The sequence below is a fragment of the Callorhinus ursinus genome, unplaced genomic scaffold (genome assembly GCF_003265705.2).
Source record: "Callorhinus ursinus isolate GAN/ISIS: 27379988/994484 unplaced genomic scaffold, GSC_fseal_2.0 scaffold3, whole genome shotgun sequence".
NCBI classification, from domain to species: Eukaryota; Metazoa; Chordata; class Mammalia; order Carnivora; family Otariidae; genus Callorhinus; species Callorhinus ursinus.
Genome location: NW_027397065.1, coordinates 27,353,869 through 27,375,507, shown reverse-complemented (window position 1 = coordinate 27,375,507; position 21,639 = coordinate 27,353,869). Strand labels below are relative to the sequence as shown.

Genomic DNA, 21,639 nt, shown 5'->3' with positions numbered 1-21,639 from the left:
TGACTATTTTTGAATATTACCACCTCCTGTCCTCATTTATGGCTAATGTCATAATTAAAAGGCCAGCATTCCTACCTGTCCTATCTGAGCATGATTTTTGTCTGAACTCACGTGCCTAAGCTTATTTTCAGTCCCCAGCTGGACGGGATGCCTTTCTCCACTCTGGCATCAGCAGGTGTAAATCATCCCAGTCAGCAAAGACTTTATCTGGGCAAGCTGATGAAATGCACTTAGTGCTGAGGTCCACACCACCTGGAATTTCCTGGGTTACACTCCCTGATTGTTATGACTAATGCCCTAATTAGGCGTGCTTGCTCTTAGTGTGCACATTCGGATGGTGCATGTTTTGTGAAGGAAATGTTGGTCTTAGGTGTAATTGCATATTGTGGTTTAGAATAAATTTCCTCCTCTCAACCTGAGTTACTAACGTACAAGACAGCCCTGGATTGTGACAAGCAGAGGATGAAAAGCCAGTCCCCCTTCTGTGCAAGTATGTTCTCCAACTCTGGAGATTATGAGAACAGCGTAATGTAGTGGTACTGTTACAATGTACCTGGGGTCACAGCCTGACCTACCAAGTCACTGTGAACCTTGAGCAAGTTACTAACCTCTCTGTGTCTCCCTGGACTCTGCCATGGAGTGGGAATAAGAATAGTATCCAAGGCAGGAAAATCAGTTAATACTCATAAAGCACTTAGACAACCTTTATTACTACCTTTTAGGTTTTGTAGTTAATATGGTTTTATATAATCTGTATTTCCATTACATCCAAATCATGAAATGTTGAGGAACTTGTGTCTCTTCCTCAACTGGAAATGTCCTCAGGAATGTGCATACCTATCCATGACTTACCTCTCTGTATTTCAAAACTAATTGTGGGTCTCATAGAATTTACTAGCTGCCTTTGAATGCCAGTTTACTAGACTTTCAATGTTGGATCGCTTCCACCCACCACCACCCAATATATTTCATTTCCCTGAGGAGGAATCTGTCTCCTGTGGTTCATTTTCTTCTGTTCTTCATGATGTGTAGCTCTTTGGAATGACTAAGGTAGTTTCATTTCCATCTCTGTGATACCACATGATACATGGCTTATTTGCCTTTGCTGTCTTTAGAGCAGGTCTGAATTCACAGTTGGTCAGAGTTGCCTGAAAAGCAGCTGGGGCCACTTTTTTTTTTTTTCATTGCCCACATTCACTGTATAGAATTTAAACTGACCAGATCAATAGGATTGGTGCTTGCCCCCCGCCTGTAATTAAACAAAGTGCTCTCAGTAGGTTTTCTAAGCCTTGCTCAAGATTTAATTAAATTAGATCTTTAATGTCAGTTAAACAGATGGGCTACTTGGCAGAGCAGTAACTAAGGAACAACAGTCAGACAATTTTTATTATTGGTCCAGCTCGTTATTAAATGAGATAATCATTTATTTCTTCATGCTTTGTAATATAACCACTCATTTCCTCACACTTAAAGAAGTGGGCTTAATTTAGGCAAGGTAGGATTAATTACCCTAAAAAGGAGGCACTCCACTCTTCATTCATTGATTTATTTCATGAACATGACTGGCCATCTCCTCTGTGCTGGGCAGAGAGGTTGTAGTGATAAACAGGGCACTGTCCTTGGCTGGGAGGATGTTGGGGAGACAGGCCAGGCAACAGGTTGTTACAATGTTGTGGGGAGGGTGGAGCACAGAGGGTGCCCGGGCAGTCCACAGGAGGGACTTTGGATGGTAGGTCCAGCTTCTCCACACTATTTTCATCTTTTACCTGGTTGTTTAGGTCAACTGCCATGTAGCAAAAATGATCAGTGCTTTCCTCAGATAGTTTGGTAAAGCATAGTCTGGTAAAGTTTTTGGTAAAACTGTGACCACAAGCTCAGGAATCTGTGTCCCATTGAGTCACAGACTTGAATCAAAATTAGGCCACACGAGTTCCTTCTGAGATCTTGTACAAATTCTTCAGAAAGTTCTGCACATTCATGGCCTAAGGTGGTGGTAGGAGTTTGTTCTGTGTACCTTACGTCCCACCTGGGTATTTTCATCATGCCTGGAAATGAATTTCATCAACCTCTCCTGGACTTCCTTCATCCTTGGGATCTGACTTCTGCTTTGAGTCTCTGGTCATCACCACAGTAAATTCAAGAGACTAGAAGACACACTGTCTTGAACTAAATAAAAGTCACCTTAATCTCAAATTTCTCCCTCTCTACTTCTTCTGCTTTCCCTCCACATGTCTGGAAAACCCTTAGTGTTAGTTAATTGACTTGGCTGGGGGCAGGGGAAGGGGGCAGTATCTCTAGTAGTGATAAGAAGACACAAGTGTCTGTCTTTTCCAAACCAGTTACTCTTGCTTCCTAAATGTGGTGTTACATTTATGAAGGGATTTCATTGTTCTGTGTTCATAGGACCCATGTAATTCAAATGGAATCCCCCAGTTCAGCTAAAGTCTTTTAAAATATAAATGAGGACTCAGCTCCAGATTTTTTAATGGCTGCCATGTGGCTCCTTGGCCAGGAAGAAGGACGAGTAAATTTCTAGAATGCTGCAGTGCCCATTTCCTCCCCCCCTCACCTTGTCCTACTAAACAGGAAGTAAGCCCAAATTCCTGGTAATGTAGCCTTTGGGGAGGAAGGGAGCGGAAGCTGTGAAAGGAGGATTACAGATAAAAAGAGAAATTTCCTTCACACATTGTGCTCTCTGAAGACCATTAACTCTGAAGCTTTTCAAAGTAACAATCCTGTCATATATTCCTTTGGGCCACTTTTTTTTTTTTAACTTATGATTATAGTTTTATTATAGCAAAAAATCAGAAGCAGCCAAAATAAAGAGGCACAGGTCTGGAAGGGCTCCAAATGCAGATGTTCCTATTGTCTTCTCCAGGTAAAACCCTGGCTGGTGTTACTGCCTTTTCGGGCAATACTTAGAGTATCACCAATGAGGGAAGTTCACCCGAACTTCAGTATAAGTTTTTATTGGGGTTTCACAATGTAGGTATGATTGATTACATTATTGGCCATGTGGCTGAACTCCGTTTCCAGCCCCGTCTCCTTCGGGGAGATGAGGCTGAGATCCTGGAGGCTGCTTGTAAGTTTGTGCCATGACAGGTGGGCTGGAGCTGCACTGTGTCTGCCACTGTCCTTCTCCCTAGAGATCCAGGAGGATGGAAGGCTCCAGGGCCGTGCCGCTCAGCCAGGGGTGCAACACACAGGTCAAGCACATGTCCCACCAACTCACCAACCAGGGCCATTTAGAGAGCATCCTCTTCTGTGACCTCAAGGTCCCCCCCTAGAGCCATTAGTTCTAAATTCCACTGGTGCCAGTTTCTAAGTACTGTACTGGTTCTACACACCAGTTCCACCTTCAGGATTCATAGTCACCTGCTGTTATGTCCAAGGGTGCTTGTCCCATCGGTGGTCACGTTTAAAAGAGTTGGAAAGAAGAATCCAAATTAAGCCAAAGGGCCTATTAGAGTAATGACCTTATAAGTTGACTGTGTGTTTTATTGTGTACTTTTTTCTACTCATTCATTCATTTATAATATCTATTTACTAGTAGGCTGCCCACCTCTACCAGGAAATGAGATTTCTAGTGTCATACTCTTGCCTCCAGAGCACGGTCTGTCTCTGAAGCAGCCATTCATTTGGTCTGAATTGTCTCCTGTTATATGCTAAGTCAGTATCTCTTTGATATTTTTAACTAAAAACCAGTAACAGTGGAGATATTTCTGGAAGTGAAATTGTTGTGACCTTATGTAGGTTAAATAAAGATTCATCTCCGATTTGCCTTCCTTGGCTTTGAGTCCCATCTGAGCTCTTTCCGCTCTGCCTCCCCCTCCATGATGCTTTTCTTGACCACAGTGTCTGGATATGGAAAATGCAGGGCTGCAAAATGGTACTTTATATTTACTATGAATTTGTATGTGTATAAATTTACATTGGCTATGTGTGCATGTATTTAAAATAGACCAGAACAGTATAAACCAATCTCATAATAGTTATGGTGAGGAGGGGAAGCAAGTACCTGGAAGTGTAGGTCAAAGGGTACTGAAAGTTTTCCACAGTGTTCTAATTTTATTTTATTTTTTAAGATTTTATTTATTTGAGAGAGAAAGAGAGAGCACAGAGGAGAAGGAGAGGGAGAAGCAGACTTCCCACCAAGCAGAGAACTGAACTGAGCTGAAGGCAGATGCTTAACTGACTGAGCCACCCAGGTGCCCCCTAACTTTATTTTTTAAATGAATGTATTCTTTTGTATAACTTTGAATAGGTAGAAATACATAGACATAGACATAGAAAGCTAATAAGCCGAAATATTAAGAGAGGCTAAATCCAGGCTGTGGAATGTTAAGCATATGTTTCTTCTTTATACTTTTCCTTAATTTTCAAATTAAACAAAAAGTGGATTACGGTCAGTGATCTGCATCTCCCAGCTTTAACAACTTGGTAGTCATACACAGTCTTCTCTTTTGTCCTTGATAGAATTTTGTTCATATCTTACTTGTTGCATTTCTTCTTAGGAGTTTCTTTGTATGAGAACGATATGGCTGGTATTAGCTAAGGTTTAAATTCGTAAACGGTTTGGAGAGAGAGGGAAGGAAGAAGAGAAAGACCACCTGTTTTAACACTCCCATCCCTAAACTGGCCACGAAGGAGGGAGCTGAGAGGAGTGGGGTCTGGCTCCAGGGCTCTCCGTCCAACTGCTATTTTGGGGGGGTCTCAGGTGGCTCTTCTTTTGTGTGGCTGATCTATTAGTCAGGATAAGGGTAGGTTATACAGCCGTTACAAATTAACTCCCCAAATTCCAGTGGCATGGCACACCGGAAGAGCTTATTTCTTGCTTGCATTGCACGTCCAGCACAGACGTGGGGATATGAGCACAAAGCAAAGGACAGAGCTCTGGTCACTCAGGGGGCCAGGCTGATGGCACCCATCACCTAAAACATCCCTTCACGGGACCCACCCCGCTCACTTGTCAGTTGGCCAGAACTGGACAGACACCCCCTCCTTAACCAAAGAGGGACTGAGAAACGTGAAGGAGCACATGGATATTTGTTGAGCAGAAAATGTTCCTAACTCAGCTGGTTTGTTTGCTTTGAGCGTTACACCAGAGAGACTTGGACGTGAATCAGAGTGCCAGGGAAACAGGCTGTCTGCCCCTCCATCTTGCGGTGGCTCTCAGTATGTGTCAGAATCACTGGAAACTCTTTTGGAGGATATGTGCCCAGGCCCTTCCATGAGCCACTGAATCAATGGATGGGGTGCAGGACCCTGGCAAACTTTTGCTCATCTGGATCCCAGTAAATTCTCGGGGACAGGAAAGGGAAAGAAATGTCCTTCAGTCACCCACTGGACATGGGCCAAGAGTCTCTCCAGGCATCTTCAGCTTATTTTTAAAAATCTGTTTTCATATTGATAGTATTAACATTCTCTGAACATTTTCAGAGGAAACATTACCCCTCTCAGACTAAAAACAGATACCTCTGAAGGCAAAGCAGGATTTAAAGCCTAAATTTAAACGCTGAACAGACTTTGAACATTTACTTGTGATGAGCAATGATGTGTTTCGTCTGTATCAGAATTCTACAAGACCACGGGTAGTATTAAACCCTTCTTAGAGATGAGAAAACGGAGATCCACAGAAGTTTGATAATCTTGCCCTAGTCCACAATGGTGCCAAAACTTGGGCCCTGGTAACCTTATTATGGGATGCAGTTTTCATTGTCCTGTCGTCCAGATGCTTTTCCTGGGTCCTCTTCTCCCCTTTCCTCATTCTGTCACCTGCTTCCACACAGACTAGAAGTTAGTAAACCATCCTCGGTTACAGTAACGTGGGCACCAGGTTTCCTTGGGCTTCTACAGACCAGTCTTGCTAGCGTGGTAAGACAACACTAAGTGAAGGCAAAATGAGTTTCTTCATAGAGAACAAGTGACCTGTATGTGTATTTCTCTTGATTTGAGCCCAACAGAGCATCGCTGGTAAAACCTGTCGCCCTTCCTCTCTGTGGTTTGAGGAGGGGTGATGTGTGGGATCCAAGGCAGAGAACCTGCAGAACTGGGATTCTTTTCATGCCCTCTTTGGAAACTGTTCCAGGGACTCTAAAAGAGCTTCCTGCACATTTGTGCCATGGAAATTGTGAGGTAACTTTTTCAGTTGTGGGCATTGGGGTTTGCTTCTCCATCCCCGGCCTCTCTTCTCCAACCCCTGCTTCGAAATCCCAGGTCAGGCTGCTTAAAGGCAGACTCATGGCCATCAGGAAAGTAGCTGACTCCCTTTGTTGGAAAGCTGGTAAGAAATTAGGAAGGCAGCCAAAACTCTGACCGCTTCCCTGATGCGGCCGTTTTGATAATTCAGTCCAGGTTCTTCAGTGGTCTGTGGAACAAAAGAGAAAACAATGCACCTAGCAGATCTTCAGAGAATGGAAATGCTGTTGGGTTTGTTTCTCTTCTGTTTTGTAGTCCCCTTCCTCTTCCGTTTCAGCCTACATGAAATTGCCCCGACCAATAAAAATACAACTTTCCTGGAATACAGCGTAAATGAGACTGATAGGAACAAATGTATCTTTCCTGTAAATAAATTCTGATTCCTCATTTGTCGGAGGGTTCCAAGAAAGTCTTAGAAAATCTCCAATAAGAGAGCGGTTCTTAGCAAACTCTGGACTTGGAGGAGGCTGCTCTCCGAGAAGCAGAAGGGCCTAACTGCCCAAAGCTCGTTGGGGAGAGCTTCTGCGGCCCAGCGGTTCTTCCCGTTTGCAGGACCGAAACCCCCTCATCTCAGCCAGCTCCATTACACAGCGAAATTGTGAATCACAACCTAACGGCCTGAAATGACAGCCGCCCAGCGAACAGTGCTGCCCATCGTAAGCCAAGCAGACTCCTTCTTCTCTGGCTGGTCACTGTGTTTCTAATCCTGCTCAGGACTCCCGGGCCACCTTTCATTCCTGAGTGTCACCCGTCTGTGAACCACATTCACGGATGACTTCATCAACCGCGCAGTCGTCTTGTCTGTGTCCCTGAGCTGTCCTGGGAGATGGAAGTGTCCGTCTTATACTTGTCCTAGCCTCCCTTTTGTCGGTGGACTTCCCCCCACTTGGGAAACCCTGTGCCCGCCCCGCCGGATGTTTGTCTTTGGCAGCTCCAGTTCCAGATTCTTTGTCACCAGCATCTCGCTGTCTGGCTACCATAATCTCGTAGGCTCCTGATCTCTCATCTTTGTATTTACTTTCTTTCATTTGTGGGCTTTTATTTGGCCTGCAAGGGCAGAGAGAGAAGCTAATGACATTCCTCTGTTAAAAGCACACTCACTGGTCTGTGAAAGGTCCCTTGCTTAATGTATTTACTCCTTTTATATCCCATTCCCTTTCCCCATCTTGCATATGTCTTTATGCACCGTGTTTTGTGTGTTGTTTTTAATTTACATAAATGTTCTTGGCGCTGTGGACTCCCTTCTCCCACTCAGCACGGATCTGTCCAGACTGTTGTGTACCCCATTGGGTCTGACGCGCTCGTGGCCCACTTCATAGTCTGTAGGGTCCCCCGCCGTGCGGACTGTGCCCGGCGACAAGACTTCCCACTGCCCCCCACCAGCTTTAAGATGATCTCTTTGTTCCCTTCTCCCCTACGTTTGCCTTACAGCGTTGCTACATATGCAGTTATGTTTGCATCCTCATTTTCCAAGTAGCTTTAGTGGCATAACAAACCACCCCAAACTTAAAGACCTTAAACAACGATTTAGTCCTATCTGGAACCCCTTGGTTCCCTAGAACCATGCACTGGCTGTTCTCGCTTAGGTTCAGATGTGGTTACAGTCAGATGGTGGCCAGCGCCAGAGTCATCTTGAAGGCGTCCTTACTCGTAGGTCTGTGGGGTGAGGCTGGCCGTCATCTGGGGCCATAGCAGGGACTATTGGTCAGATACGCCTGCGAGCATCCTCTCCAGGCAGCCCGGGCTTCCTCACAGTGGAGCGGCCGGCTTGTAAGAGCCAGCATCCCTAGAGGGAGCGGGCAAAGCGGATCCTCCTTTCCTAAACTAGCCTCAGAAGCTCTGTAGTACTGCTTCCGCTATATTCTGTTCATTAGAAGCAGTCCCTCAGGCCAGGTGCGGGCAAGGGGAGGGGACTCGGACTCCATCCCTTGATGGAGGGAACATCAAAGAACTTGCAGGCGTCTCTACACACTGCCGCATCTGGTTAGAACCCAGGGTGACGCTTCAGTGTTAGGACTCAGGTCCACCTCCACTTCTGGAAGACACCTCTGTTTTTCTTTTCAGATACTGTTTCTCCGTCATTTCCTGCGTTCTCTTCCTCTGGAACTCCTTTAAAAGTATGTTGGGGCCTTGGTGGGTCACTTGTGGTCTCAGTGACATGTGCATATTTTGTATCTCTTTAGCTCCCTGTGCTGTGTTCTGAATTAATTTCTCTGTGCTCTGTTCCAAGTCAGTCATTCTGTTTTCAGTTTTAACCAGTTGAGAGTTTAACCACTACATTGATTTTATGTCATCGGCTACATTTTCTACTGGCTTGTTTTTCTCGTCTACCTATTCTTGTTTGATGATATCTGCCTGTTTTTGTTTCCCAATTCCTTACTTTTTATAGAAAGTCCTCCTTTTAGGGGCGCCTGGCTGGCTCAGTTGGAAGAGCCTGTGACTCTTGATCTCGGGGCTGTGAGTTTAAGCCCCACTTTGGGTGTAGTGATTACTTAGATAAATAAAAAAACTTAAAAAAAAAAAGAAATCTTTTTATCTCGCAGAGGGCCCTACACTGATTGTGATATAGTTTGCTGTTTGCTTTATTTTCGTTTCTTCTCGGGTGGCTTCCTCTCCTGTAGATTGCTGCCTCTCCTGGGTCATCGACCCTGTTGCACAACTGTCCCCCCATGTCCAGCAGCTTCCAGTCACGGGAGCATTAGGTCTCCTGTCCCCCCATGATACTGGGTGATTTACAAATTAAGTCTCTGACTGGGGCGTCTGGGTGGCTTAGTCATTAAGCGTCTGCCTTCGGCTCAGGTCATGATCCCGGGGTCCTGGGATCGAGCCCCGCATCGGGCTCCCTGCTCGGCAGGGGGGAAGCCTGCTTCTCCCTCTCCCACTCCCCCTGCTTGTGTTCCCTCTCTCACTGTGTCTCTCTCTGTCAAATAAATAAATAAAATCTTAAAAAAAAAATTAAGTCTCTGAGGCAGTGACTGGCTGGCGAAATCCAGACCAGTTTTAACTCTTCATTTCTAAGTGGGGGCCCTACAGTACACAGATGCTATAGATTTGGACTCAGCACCCTAATGTGTCCTGGGTCTGGGATTTTGGCTTCTTCCGGTTGACCCCTGGGCACAGTTCTAAGGGCTTCTTTCTGGCTTCCTGCCAGCTAGTGTGCGGGTCACAGAAGGGCGGGGCGGGAAGTTTCCAGGCTTACGGAGGAGGGTCCAAGCGCAGATGGCCTGACTCGCAGGGGCCCTCTCTGGCCCTCCTGGCCCCACACACTGCACCCTGCTCTCCATTCCCGGGGCTGCTGCAGCACCGCCTCCCTCCCAACCCGTGTAGCTTGCTTTCCCACTTCATTTCTGACACCTGGAGATTTCACTGCCTTTCCTTTAACCTTGGCAGTGAATTTCTTTCTCATTGTTCCTCTTTTATGCAACATTTCTATGCACCCTTAGCAGGAGGAGTGCCTGTTGGCTTTAGCTGAGGCTGTCATGCACTGGAAGTTGTCATTTGTTCTGTGCCCGGACCCTTGTTCCTCCCGTTTTCAGCTGCCTGCTCGTTCTTGTCCTTCACATACCTGCCAAAGCTGAGTCCAAGCCCTGCCAACCTTCTCCGGGGTAGACGGGCCGCCTCCCCTTGTGTATTTGATAGAATTTGGCTTTTCCATTCTGTTCCTTCCATCAATACTCTTCCCTCCACTTTGCATTTACAGAATGCGCCCACATCTTTCTGCTAACGCCCTAAGCATGTGCTTTTCACTGTTACGGCTTTAATCCGGTTTTTATTCTTTACTGTTATTTTCATGAGGTCTCCAGAGTTTGAAGAGAACAATGCATTTACTCAGTCTACTGTCTTGAATGAAAGAGCTCTGCTGAGTTCTCAGTGCTGCTATGTAAGCTTTTTATTTTTTCCTCTTTTTTTTCTTTTGTGGTCCTCATTCAGCTTCCTCCCTCGTTTCTGACATCTGTTACTCCCTCCCTGGCTCCTGGCAGAGGACCTCAGCTCTTTCCTCTTAGAGAAACAAACCATCAGATGGGGGCCGTTCTGTTACTCACCCTCTCTCTGCCATCTGCAAACTCACCTTTCTTATGGCCTCGCCTCACCTCTTTCCCTTCTCTCCTGGAGCAAAATCACGGTCTCATCTGTCCTCCATTGATCCTTTAGTTCACCTGGTTGTGTGTGGGCTCTCCTTCCCCCCCACCCCTGCCCCTAGTGCCTTGCCTCTTCCCCGGGCAGCCTTATCCACACACAAAATTCTTAAATGGTATACCCAGTTCTGATCTCCTTCCCTTAGGTTGTATTTCCAACTGCTGACTGAATATCCTCACTCACATACTCCATGGTTTCCTCAAATTCAGCATGTCCAAAGCTAGCATCTTTACTTCTCTCTGGAAAGTGTTCCTTCTTACGTTTTCCCCATTGTGCCGAGTAGTGCCCTGGTTCACTGAATCATGGCCACCAGTTTGGGTGTGTGTGTGTGTGTGTGTGTGTGTGTGTGTGTGTGTGTGTAGTTCCAGAACTGCACTGGCCATTACAGTAGCTACTGGCTACACACATCTATTTATATTTATATTTGAATTCAAATGGACTAAAATAGAATACAATTAAAAATTCAGTTCCTTGGGTCTAGTAGGCACACTGCAAATTCTCAGTAGCCACGTGAGGCCAGAGCAGCTGTGGAACAGCATCACTGTTCCCGGAAGTCATTGGGCGACGCTGCTCTAGGGTGTATTTTACCATTTTTGCTCCCATTTCGCTGTGTTGGAGGCTCATCATCTCTCTCGACTCACCCCCTTTTTCTTGCTCATTTCAGTTCATTCTCTTTTCTAATCAAATGATTTTTTTTAAAGATTGATTTTTTTTTTTTTTTTTTTTTTTTTTTACACAGGGAGCTTGAGTGAGAGAGAGTGCGCAAGCACAAGCAGGGGGAGCGGCAGGCAGGGGAGAGGCAGGCTCCCCGCTGAGCAGGGAGCCCGATGCGGAACTTGATCCCAGGACCCTGGGATCATGACTTGAGCTGAAGGCAGACGCTTAACCAGCTGAGCCACCCAGGCGCCCCTCAAATGATTTTCTTTTTTATAAGACCCTTTACTCCCTTTGAGAGTCATTAAGTTATAAATGAGAAATGCAGAGTTCTGGCATTTTAACGTCATTTCCTTACTTGAACCTTTCAGAGTCCTCCCCAGCTTGCTCCACCCTGCCTCTGTTTGCCTTTTCCTTTTTATTTGCTTGGTGAACAACTACGTGACCTCCAGGATCGAATCCCAGTGTTTCCCACTGTGGCAAGGCAGAGGAAATGTTTCTTTTAGACTTGGACGCTCCTGTTGATAGCCCTTTTCAGAGTGCATTCACATTGCAGTGTTTGGCTCGACTCCAAGCCCCTACAAAACAAGAATTTTATATCGTTTCCAATATATGCAAGAGAGTGACTCCTTTTTTTTTTTTTTCTGAGAGAGAGAGAGAAAGCATATGTGCATGAGTGGGCGTGGGCAGTGGCGGAGGAAGAGGGATAGAATCATAAGTAGGCCCCAGGCTCAGCGTGGAGCCCAACGTGGGGCTCAGTCTCACCACCTGCGATCATAACAGCTGAAATTAAGAGTCGGACACTTACCCGACTGAGCCACCCAGGCACCCCTGCAGCAGACTGACTTCTTTTCAGGGCATCTAGATGAGGACTGGCTACGTCCTCACTTCAGGAGAAATCAGAAACTGGCCACTCAAATCACGTTCTGTGTTTTGTTGCCGAACTCCAATTGAGAAGGCCTGGAAAGGGTGATGAATGACCTTCCTACAAGTATTGATTCCTTGTTTTGGGTAGCTGTGATTCCTGGCTACCCCCTGACTCCGAACCACGTATTTTGTAGAGACAAATGTATTTTCTTTAATAAAATATTTTCTGTGAATGCGGGTATATTATTTAATTATCCCAAACTCAGTGGCTTAAAACAACAGAAATTTATTCTCTCACAGTTCTGGAGTCCACGCAGTCAAGGTGTTGGCAGGGCTGCGCTTCCTCCAAAGGCTCTGGAGGAGAATCCTTTCTTGACTTTCCAGCTTCTGGTAGGTCCTGCAGTTCTTTGACTTGAGGCCAATCTCAGCCTCCATTTTTACTTGGCCCTTTTCTCTGTGCCTCTGTCCCCCCCCCACCCCCCTTAAGTAATCTCTACACTCAAGGTGGAGCTCAAACTCACAACCCCAAGATCAAGAGTCACATGCTCCACCAACTGAGCCAGCCAGATGCCTCATGTACCTCTGTGTCTTAAATTTCCCTCTCCTTTTTCTTACAAGGATACAAGTCATTAGATTTAAGACCCACCCTAAATCCAGGATGATCTCATCCTGAGAGTCTTAATTTAATCATATCTACAAAGACCGTATTCCAAAATGAGGTCACATTCACAGGTACTGTGGGTTTAGAACTTTAAGCTGTCTTTTGGGGGAGGGGGGCAGTGAAGGGCATGATGCAACCTGCTAGAGTGAGTAAGAATAGGAATGAAGACGGTCACAGCTGTGTCTCTCCCCTCTCCCAGGCTTCACCTAAGCTGAAGCAGCAAATTGCCTGTAGCCTTCATTTCTGTGCATTTATTCATTTAAATTAATTAAGACCCCCCCCACCTCCAAATCAAGAAAAGAGAGAAGGCTATTTAATCCAGCTGGCTGTCTATCTTCATGACAAGCTCACTCCACTCCCTTCAGCTGGATTTTTTTCACTGCCTAACAATCACCATTAAATGATAAAGCATAGACCAAAAATAAACATGTTTATCATTCTGTAGTTTTCAAAGGCATTCTCCAGTTCTAACACTTTTTAAACGAAAATGGATATTTAGATTTAGAAATCATTTTAAGCATGCATGCCTGTGCACAAACAAGCGTGGAGAGATAGGAAGAAAGAGTATTAGGTACCTTCTCTGTTTTTATTTTTCAGTGCCATCTAAATTTTCCACAGTGGACATGTAGAAGAAGAAACTTTTTTTCAATAACATGGGTAATTTTAATGCACTTTTAGTAAATTGCCCAAGACAATTTATTTATATATTTTAAAGTAAGGTGAATAGGCCACTTGGCATTGTAGGAACCGACCATGGATTATTCTGTAAATGATTCGGATACTCTTTAGATTTTGGAGTGGTGTTAACATTGTCAGTTATTCAGGACCTCATCAGACTTTGATAGCAGTAGCAGTGGAAATCCCTGGTCTCCATCAGGGAGGTTTCCCGGGTGCCAGGAAGCAGCTTGATGGGAAAGCAGGCCCCCTTTTTGCCATGCCACCAGTCCAGAATAAGGCCTGTCAGCTCTCACCAGCAATACCCTTTGGCTTTAACAAGCATGTGTTTTTCTGCTCTTTAAACTATTTTGAGGTCTGCCCTGTGTCTGGTGTGCTATGAGGATGACCCGTGTTTCCATCAACCCCCCGTTACTGGAAGCTGCAGCAGAGCGTGAGGCACTTTTTAGCTGTTACACCATTGAATGCAATTCGCTCTGAGGGATTTTTCCTATTTTGGCTTCTAATATGTTGATGAATTATTGAAATTTCAATTACTTTTGGTTCCCAATTTAGCAGGATGGAGACATCCAAGATATTTAATATGAAAAGCTTTCCAGTCGCTTTTGGAGAAGGGTTTGGTGTCAAGGATGTGGTTGCATTCCTCCTGTCTCTGGGACTAAAGTGCTGTGCGGCCCCAGGAGTCCCTTAGGACTCAGGGTGTGAGCCCCCAACTGGGAGCATCTGCAGATCCTGGGAGCCTATTAGATATGCAGATTCCACCTACCAAATCAGAATCCCTGGGGATGGGACTCTGGGCTCTTTCACAAGCCTCCTGGACATTCTGGTGCACTGACAAGTTTGGAAAGCCCTGACTTGGATGTCCTGAAGCTAATTCTTCCCAGCAGGACCTGGTGCCCATTTGTAGGGACGCTTGGGTGCTGTAGTCAGTTTGCCCTTCAAGGTAGACACTGTACCTGATGACAAAACTGTGATCCAGGTCATCAGACCAATTTCTCTCAGTTATTTTCACTTACTTGGAATACTTCTCACTTTGGAAATCACTGAGCCATAACCAGAGAGAAGAAAGTCTGTGTAGGTAAATGTGTGTTCTAAATGTAATTCAAAGGACCCTGTGTTTCTCTTTTATGCAGAAAGACTGTTTAGATGTTCCTTTCCGCTGTCCCCTGGATAATCCCACCTTGAAGTCTCTTGGGGGAAAAGCTGCAGGTGCATCTGTGTCTTGCCCTTAGCCTCCCCTCCTTGCTGGTGCCTTCGGCTCTTCCACACCATGCAGTTCTTCCAGTACAGTGTGTCACCCTGACGCCTGTGTTCTCGTGCAAGCTGTTCCCCCACCCCCAGCTTGCTCAACACCCCCATCAGAGCCGGCCCCTCCTCATCTTTTCCATTGCGATCTGGTCACTTACAAGACTCTGTTCAAGCACCATCCCCTCCTTCCCTGTCAACTTGAGATGGAGGTACATTCTTCCCCTTTTCAGCTTTCTACAGCACCCTAGGTGGATATTTACAGCATTAATGTGCGCTTGCATTGAAATGATTTGTTCTCTCTTCCTCTGAGCTTTGAGTTCCAGGTGAGTGGTGATTTCATCCCAGGTTCTCCATCTGTAATGCCCAACACGTTCAGGCCCATGAGGCAGAAGGAACAAACATTCCTTAAAGATGGTCCTTCCTCCTCTGCTGGAAGCCTTCAAAGCCTTAGAAAACATTTTTAGATCATACCTGTGAAAAACAGATGATGGCCAGCCAGTGGCAGGTCTAGTTAAGAATACAACAAACTTTTATGTGGACTCAACCAAGTTAGCTTTAGTTAGGTTTTCAGTGAAGCTAATCTCTTCATGGAAATGAAAACCCAGCCATCTGGCTACTTTGCTCCTTGGCCAGGGAAGCCACCAACTATGTCTAAAGTTTGCATTATTATTTCAGGTTCGAGAGCTTCAAACGCGACTACAGAGCGTGCAGGCCACGGGGCCCTCCAGCCCTGGCCGCCTCACTTCTGCCAACCGCCCAGTTAACCCCAGCACTGGGGAGCTGAGCACAAGCAGCAGCAGCAATGACATTCCCATTGCCAAGGTGAGCGCCCAGGGTTGGGAGGGAAGCCTGCTCTTTTATCTGGAATCCGCACCAGCCTCTACTAAGCATGGCCACTGTGCAGGCCTCGGATGAGCTCACAGGGCCCCGAGGAGCTTCCCTCAAGTCTCTCGCTGGCCTCCTACACTGGGGCTGCAGGGAGAGATAGCCCGCTGGTAGTTTTGTCTGTCTTGGCTGTGACCTGGATGCCAGCTCTCCTTAATCAGCCAGCGGGAGCAGGTCACAGCTGACCAGTCGTTGTGAAAAGTGAGATGTTTTGTCAGGTTCTACCATAGTGAGGGGTGGATGGATAGTTGCTCTGGAGGACTGAGGTTCAGCCCCGGAGGGGACCCTGAGTAATGGACCAGTGATTGCCCTTCTCATAGGACCAACAGCCCTGGCTGCAGAAAAATAGATGCTGCTGGACAGGCCAAGGCAGTTAGAGGAGCGGCCCCACCCCTGCACATATGCTGAGTCTTCCCCAGAGGGACTGTAACAATGGCACATGCGCTCTTCCCTGGGAGGCTACCGGTCTCTGCAGAGGGGTGGGTTCTCAACCATCAAGTTGAATAAGTGGGGTCAAACCATTGTTTCTCAACTAGAAGTGATTCTGTCCCGCCCCCCCCTCCAAGGGATATTGGGCAACGTCTGGAGACAGTTCTGATGGTCACCGCTAGAGTGCTAGTGGCATCTTGCGGCTAGAAGCCAGGGGTGCTGCTAACCATCCCACAGGGCACAGAATAGCCCTCTACAACAAAGAATATCCACCCCAAGATGTCACAAATGCTGAGGGTGGAAAACCCTGGGTGAAGCAGATGGTGGAAAAACTGGATGAGTGAGTTATTTTTAGGAAATTGATGCATCGGTTCAGGTGCCATGACTAAACAGTAGCCCTATATAAGCACAGTCTCGACGGTTTATCTGGAGAGTGATGTGTCATTTTTCGATAATTTTTTGTTTTTCTAGATTGCTGAGAGGGTGAAGCTATCGAAGACCAGGTCCGAGTCTTCGTCATCGGATCGGCCAGTCCTGGGATCAGAAATCAGTAGCATTGGGGTGAGTGTTTGTGAGAAGCAAGGCAAGAGAGTGCCCAGTAGGGCTACACAGATGGCAGATCATAGATGACAGAACTTCCCAAGTTCACCTCCCGTAAACAAGTTAATTATAAAACAAATCATACCCCATTTCCTTCCGGAGGACCAGATTAAAGGGTACAGTGGTTTCCTGATCTGGGAATTACTTCTTCAGCTATAAGGGAGTTTCTCTCTTTCTCTACCTGCAAACTGTCAGAAAGAAATGATTTAGGTCTAGTTACTGGTGATGGAGATGAAAGTCTTAAAGTACCTGCTCTATATCACCCTGCTACCCCAGAGACCGAGTGGGTCAGGGAGCTCTGAAAGAATTTTACCTTTCGCACATGCCTCTTAAAAGGGAACGTGTTCTCCAGTGAGGGTGAATGCTGCCTTTGAAGTGTGGCCCAATGCTGAGAGACACCGGAACCTTCTCGCTTAGTACCCGGGTTTTCATCTGGAGAGCCTACAAACCCCTCGGGGCCGTAAGAGCTGATGGATGGTGAAAAGGGAGTAGTTTTAGTTCCCTAAGGTATATTTTTTTAGGATTGACGATGAGGCTGAGAGAGCCAGCTATTTGATCCCCAGGGGTGGGGAAAGCCTGAACAGTACTTTTAAAGCCCTAATTTAGAATTTTGCGCTGAGAAAATTTGCCTGCGTCCAGATTCGGTGCCAAAGCCAGACTGTGAAAATAAAGGAGCCGGCTGCTCTTAGGCTGCAGCAAGCAGAGACAAGGGCCTGGGGGTAGGGGCAGGGGGCTCAGGAAGGGGAAGGGGGTCCAGACTCTGTCCAATATCCAAAAGTCGAGGAATTCTAAAGAGGCATGCTCCCCCAGGTCTGCTGCCCAGCAGCACATGCCTGGAGGATACAGCTGTGTTTTGATCCTGTTTATGTACTATTTTCACAGTAGTTAACTTTTGATCATAGAATCGTGTTATACAGACTGAGAAAAATCAGGGTCACCATCTTCTGGTGCCTGATTGTCGAGGAATATCGGCTGTAGATTCTTCCACATGCAAAGTCATGCCTGAGGACTGGTCCCTAAAGCGACCACTGTCTAGAGCGGGATTTGTGCTCACCTGTACAGGTATCCAGCAGTGTGGCGGAACACCTGGCCCACTCTCTTCAGGACTGCTCCAACATCCAGGAGATCTTCCAAACACTCTACTCACACGGATCTGCCATCTCGGAAAGCAAAATTAGAGAGTTTGAGGTGGAAACAGAACGGTTGAATAGGTAAGGAGAAATCCTATGTATTTGAGCAGCGGTGTTGCGGGGCTGGGGAGCTGCCCTCCTTTCCCTTTCAAAGATCAATTCAAATTGGCTTAGGAACTGTGACATAGGGGGATGCTGTCAGCCTGGTGGGCGGGAAGTTCCCACCTTCTTGTTCAGCAGAAGATCGCTTACCGCAGTCGGGGCTGGCTTCATGGGCATTGTGTGACCTGTGTGTTCAAATGCACAAGCCTCGTATTTGGAAGGCTCCCCCACTTGGCTTTACTGCTCTACTGTCACCATTTTAATTTCTTGGGGAGCCTGGGGGGCTCCGCTGATTAAGCATCTGCCTTCAGCTCGGGTCCTGATCCCGGGGTCCTAGAATCGAGCCCCGATTTGGGCTCCCTGCTCAGCAGGGACCCTGCTTCTCCCTCTCCCTCTGCAGCTACACCTGCTTGTGTGCTCTCTGTGTCAAATAAACGGATAGAATCTTGAAAAAATAAAAATAAATTCTTAATAATTTATGAAGCAGGGCTCCACCTTTTCATTTTGCACCGGGCCTTGCAAATTATGTAGCAAGTCCTGGGAGCTGTTCGTATTGAATGACAAGTAGGTCAGAAAGACAAACCGGCTACCAAGCGTGCAGGCCTGTGCTGCCAGGAACCACGGAGAGCAGCTCTGGAATGTTGAGTCACCATCCTAGGGGCGCCTGGAGCTATCAGGAACCAGCAAAAGCGGTCTGATCGAGGCATTCTGGGATTGACCAGGCATGCTGGTCTAGCCCTCCCTGCTCCTCCGGAGGGTTGCCTAATTTTTACTTATGTTCTTTGCGAAAGTACACAACCCTCCGTCCCTGCGTTGTATCCCACTTAGTCCTACTTAGAATCAATTTCTAAGTAGCTCTAAGTGTCCTACTTAGAAAATTTTTCCAGTTTTATGGATTCTTCCCAAATCTCACAACAGAGATAGTTAGAGTTTGCACTCATGCCTCTTGGCAAAGCCTGGCTTGTAGGTCATCCCAGCGATGAGAGTTGCTGAAAAAGCAAAGAAGGACCAGGGCCAAGTCCTGGTAAACCACTGACTCAGAATGGGTCCTGCAAGGGCAGAGCGCACTACTGAATCCTATCTCCAAGTGTGGCGTGGCTGCCTTGACCCACCAATCTTCAGTGGGAGAGCATAGTAAGAATTTGAAAGGCTCGTGAACTCACCAGGAAGAAATGTGGATGCCGGTCCCCCTCCACGGTTGCCGAATGCCGTGCCCCTGGTGTCTGGCAAACCTGAATAAATTGAATTACCATATCAGTCCTCCCTGATTTGAAGCTGTTTAATATAGTGCTTGAGGACTAAGGAAACGCAGCAATCTAGGTCATTTCAAATCTGGAAATTAAATGGTTCCCTTATTAAATCCAAAATACTTAAGAGTGACAATCCTGATGATTACCTTGTAGCAATAAAGAAGCAGTCCTCTCTGTACCAGGCCGGGGGCTGCTTAAGAATTGAATCAGATATGCCCTTTGCAATTTAATGAAGTCAGAGGCCTTCAGGGGCCCTCTGTGAGTGAGGATCTCCTCTCCACAGATTCTGGGACTTAACAAGCCTGCTTTGTGGTTGAACTTGGGGGAGGTTCCTTTCTCCTCCTTCTGCACACCTAGGAGACACCAAAGAAAGGGGAAGCATTTGGTGCTTGTAGCTCACGTTACTATGGTGTTTCACAGTTTACAAAGGGTTCTCACAACCACTTAATCTTCAACTTGGGAGGGCAGAACAGTCCCATTTTGCAAGTGAGAAAACAAAGGCTTCGATGTTGAGCAACTTGCTTTGAGTCCAGAGCTGTTAAATAGCTCAGCTGGAATTCTACCCCTGCCCTTGAACTTCCCCTCCAGTGTTTTCCCTATGGCCGTAGCTACAACTAGAATGCGGGAATAACCTTAGAAATAGTCTACTATTATGTCCTCATGTTTGTTATTAACTACCTACCTCAAAGTTGGAGGTCTTGTTACACCCCCCAGAATGAGAGCCCTTAGCTTTTTGATTGTGTGTGGGGTGGGGGGGGTCATACCTCCTCAGAAGTGTTTCCTGACTTAACAAATCTGTTTTAAGTACCTACTCTGTGCTCAGCTATTTGTCAAGCAAAGGAAAGTAAGAGAGACAAGGTCCCTGTCTCTCATGGAGCTTCTGTTCTGTTTGGGGAGCTGTACAAGAAACAAACAAAGGAGATCATAAGAAAACTTCCAGTAAACAGAGCACTGTGATAACGTAGGGGTGGTGGCAGGGGGCGGGGTTGATTATTAAGTAGGGCTCCACATCCAACATGGAGCCCAATGCAGAGCTCGAACTCACAGATCAAGAGTCAGATGCTCAGCCGATAGAACCACCCAGGTGCCCCCAGGAGACGTTGATTTTAGATAGGTAGCCAGGGAAGGCATCTCTGAAGAGGTGGCTTTAAGTTGCGATTTTAAGGGGAAAAGGAAGCAGCCATATGACAAACTAAGAGTTTTACGGAGCAATTGACAACCTTAAGGCGGAAAAGGAGGTTGACATGAAGTGGGAACTGTCCCAAGGCCAATGGAACTGAAATGGAGTGAATGAAAAGTAGTAGTCACAGTAAGGTGGTGGAGTTGGCAGGGCCTGGTGGGTATGAAGTTTGAGGCCGTGGACCAAGTTTGCTCTTTATTCTAAGTGTCGTTGGAAGTCGTTAAAGGGTTTGGTTTCTTTGTTTGGTTGGTTGGTTGGTTGGTTTTTTTATGTAGCAGAAGAACAGATCTGATTTAAATTCTGAGAGCTGACTCAGGTGTGAAGAATGGAAGGAGGGCAAGAGTAGAAGCAGAGCAATGAGTGTAGTGGCCCGATGCGGCCAAGGTGGAGGTGATGTGAGGAGGTGGGGGTCAGTGTGTTTGGTGGTAGAATCGGTGGAAACCGCAGTTGGATTAGATCTGGATGTAAGAGGAAGGGACAGTCTCAAAGAAGATTCTCACGTGTCTCCCATGTATTGCTGGGTGGATGGTGGTAGCATTTACTGAGATGGAGAAGATAGGGAAGGACAGGTTTGGGGGACAATCCAGAGTCGCATTTGGTAATGTTAAATTTGAGGTGCTGGTGTGACATCCACATGGAAATATCAGGAAACAGCTGGAGATGTGAGACAAGCACTCAGAAGAGAGGTCTGGGCTAAAGAAATTTGGGAGCCGAGGAGCGTAAATGCCTGTTAAAGTCACGGGACTGGATAAAATCACCCGGGGGAGCAGGGGGAGTGCTGACAGAGGAGGGTAGCCAGGACTGAGTCCCGACGGAACGCCAGCCCCCACAGATTTCACGGAGAATGAGGAGCCAACACAGGAGACAGAAGAAATGACCTTCAAGGCAGGGAAGAAAACCAGTAGAGAACCTGTCATGCCCCAAGGGAGACAGAACATTTTCAGAAGGAAGGGGTAGCCTGTTGGTGGGGTGCTGCCTGAGAAGACCCCTAAGATGGGATCGGTCACGAGGAGGTCTGTGAGCTGGCTAAAGAGTTTCATCTACTTAGTGGGGACCGAACTGGAGCAAGATGGAGTGTTGATGAGAGCGGTGACTGTTTCGGGAAGTCTTCTTGTCAACAAGAACAGAAAAGTATGTTCTTGTAACACCTTACATTGCATCAAGCTTGGAGTTGCCAAAACCTCATGGTGGTTTTAATTACACGCTCACCAGACATCTCCCATGTTGGTGAGTGTCTCCACATTCTGTTCTAAAACACGTGGTCCTAAGATTGGTCCTCAAGGCAAATGGCTTGCAAGCCCCTTACCATTTTAAGAGTCACTTGCATTGTGTATGTGTGAAACCCTGTGTGTCTTTAAGACTTGGTGGTCAGAGTACTATAAATGGGTGTGTGCATGCGAAATGAATCATTGCATCCAGGGCCTCTGTCCCAGGGCAGAAAACAGAGAAGCTGAAGGCTTATGCTTTTCTGACTTTGCCATAAACTCATTTGACCTGAATTTAGAGTCCTGAGTCCTATAAAGCATGAGGTCCCTGCTGCCTGCCCTGCCTGCAGCCAGCAGTTGTGGGACTGTCCAGCTTGCAAGGAGTTTCGGACACAATCCACAGTTCCTGTCCACCGCC

General features: G+C 46.7%; 1 protein-coding gene and 1 long non-coding RNA gene across 5 annotated transcripts in view; one reads left to right on the top strand and one right to left on the bottom strand.

Annotated features, from left to right (window-relative positions):
* MCC (MCC regulator of WNT signaling pathway) overlaps nt 1-21,639 on the top strand; it is a 387,205-nt gene that overhangs the window by 324,204 nt on the left and 41,362 nt on the right. For all 4 annotated transcript variants that reach the window (XM_025866893.2, XM_073889303.1, XM_025866894.2 and 1 more), the window contains 3 exons: nt 15,116-15,262; nt 16,226-16,315; nt 17,417-17,565. In XM_025866893.2, the coding sequence (XP_025722678.1) occupies nt 15,116-15,262; nt 16,226-16,315; nt 17,417-17,565 (386 nt within the window). The remainder of the gene's footprint in view (nt 1-15,115; nt 15,263-16,225; nt 16,316-17,416; nt 17,566-21,639) is intronic.
* On the bottom strand, nt 17,404-19,113 carry LOC141371829 (uncharacterized). Its single transcript, XR_012377073.1, has 3 exons — nt 18,983-19,113; nt 18,750-18,818; nt 17,404-17,514 (listed from the first exon to the last, which is right to left on the bottom strand). It is a non-coding gene; the product is annotated as an uncharacterized lncRNA (long non-coding RNA).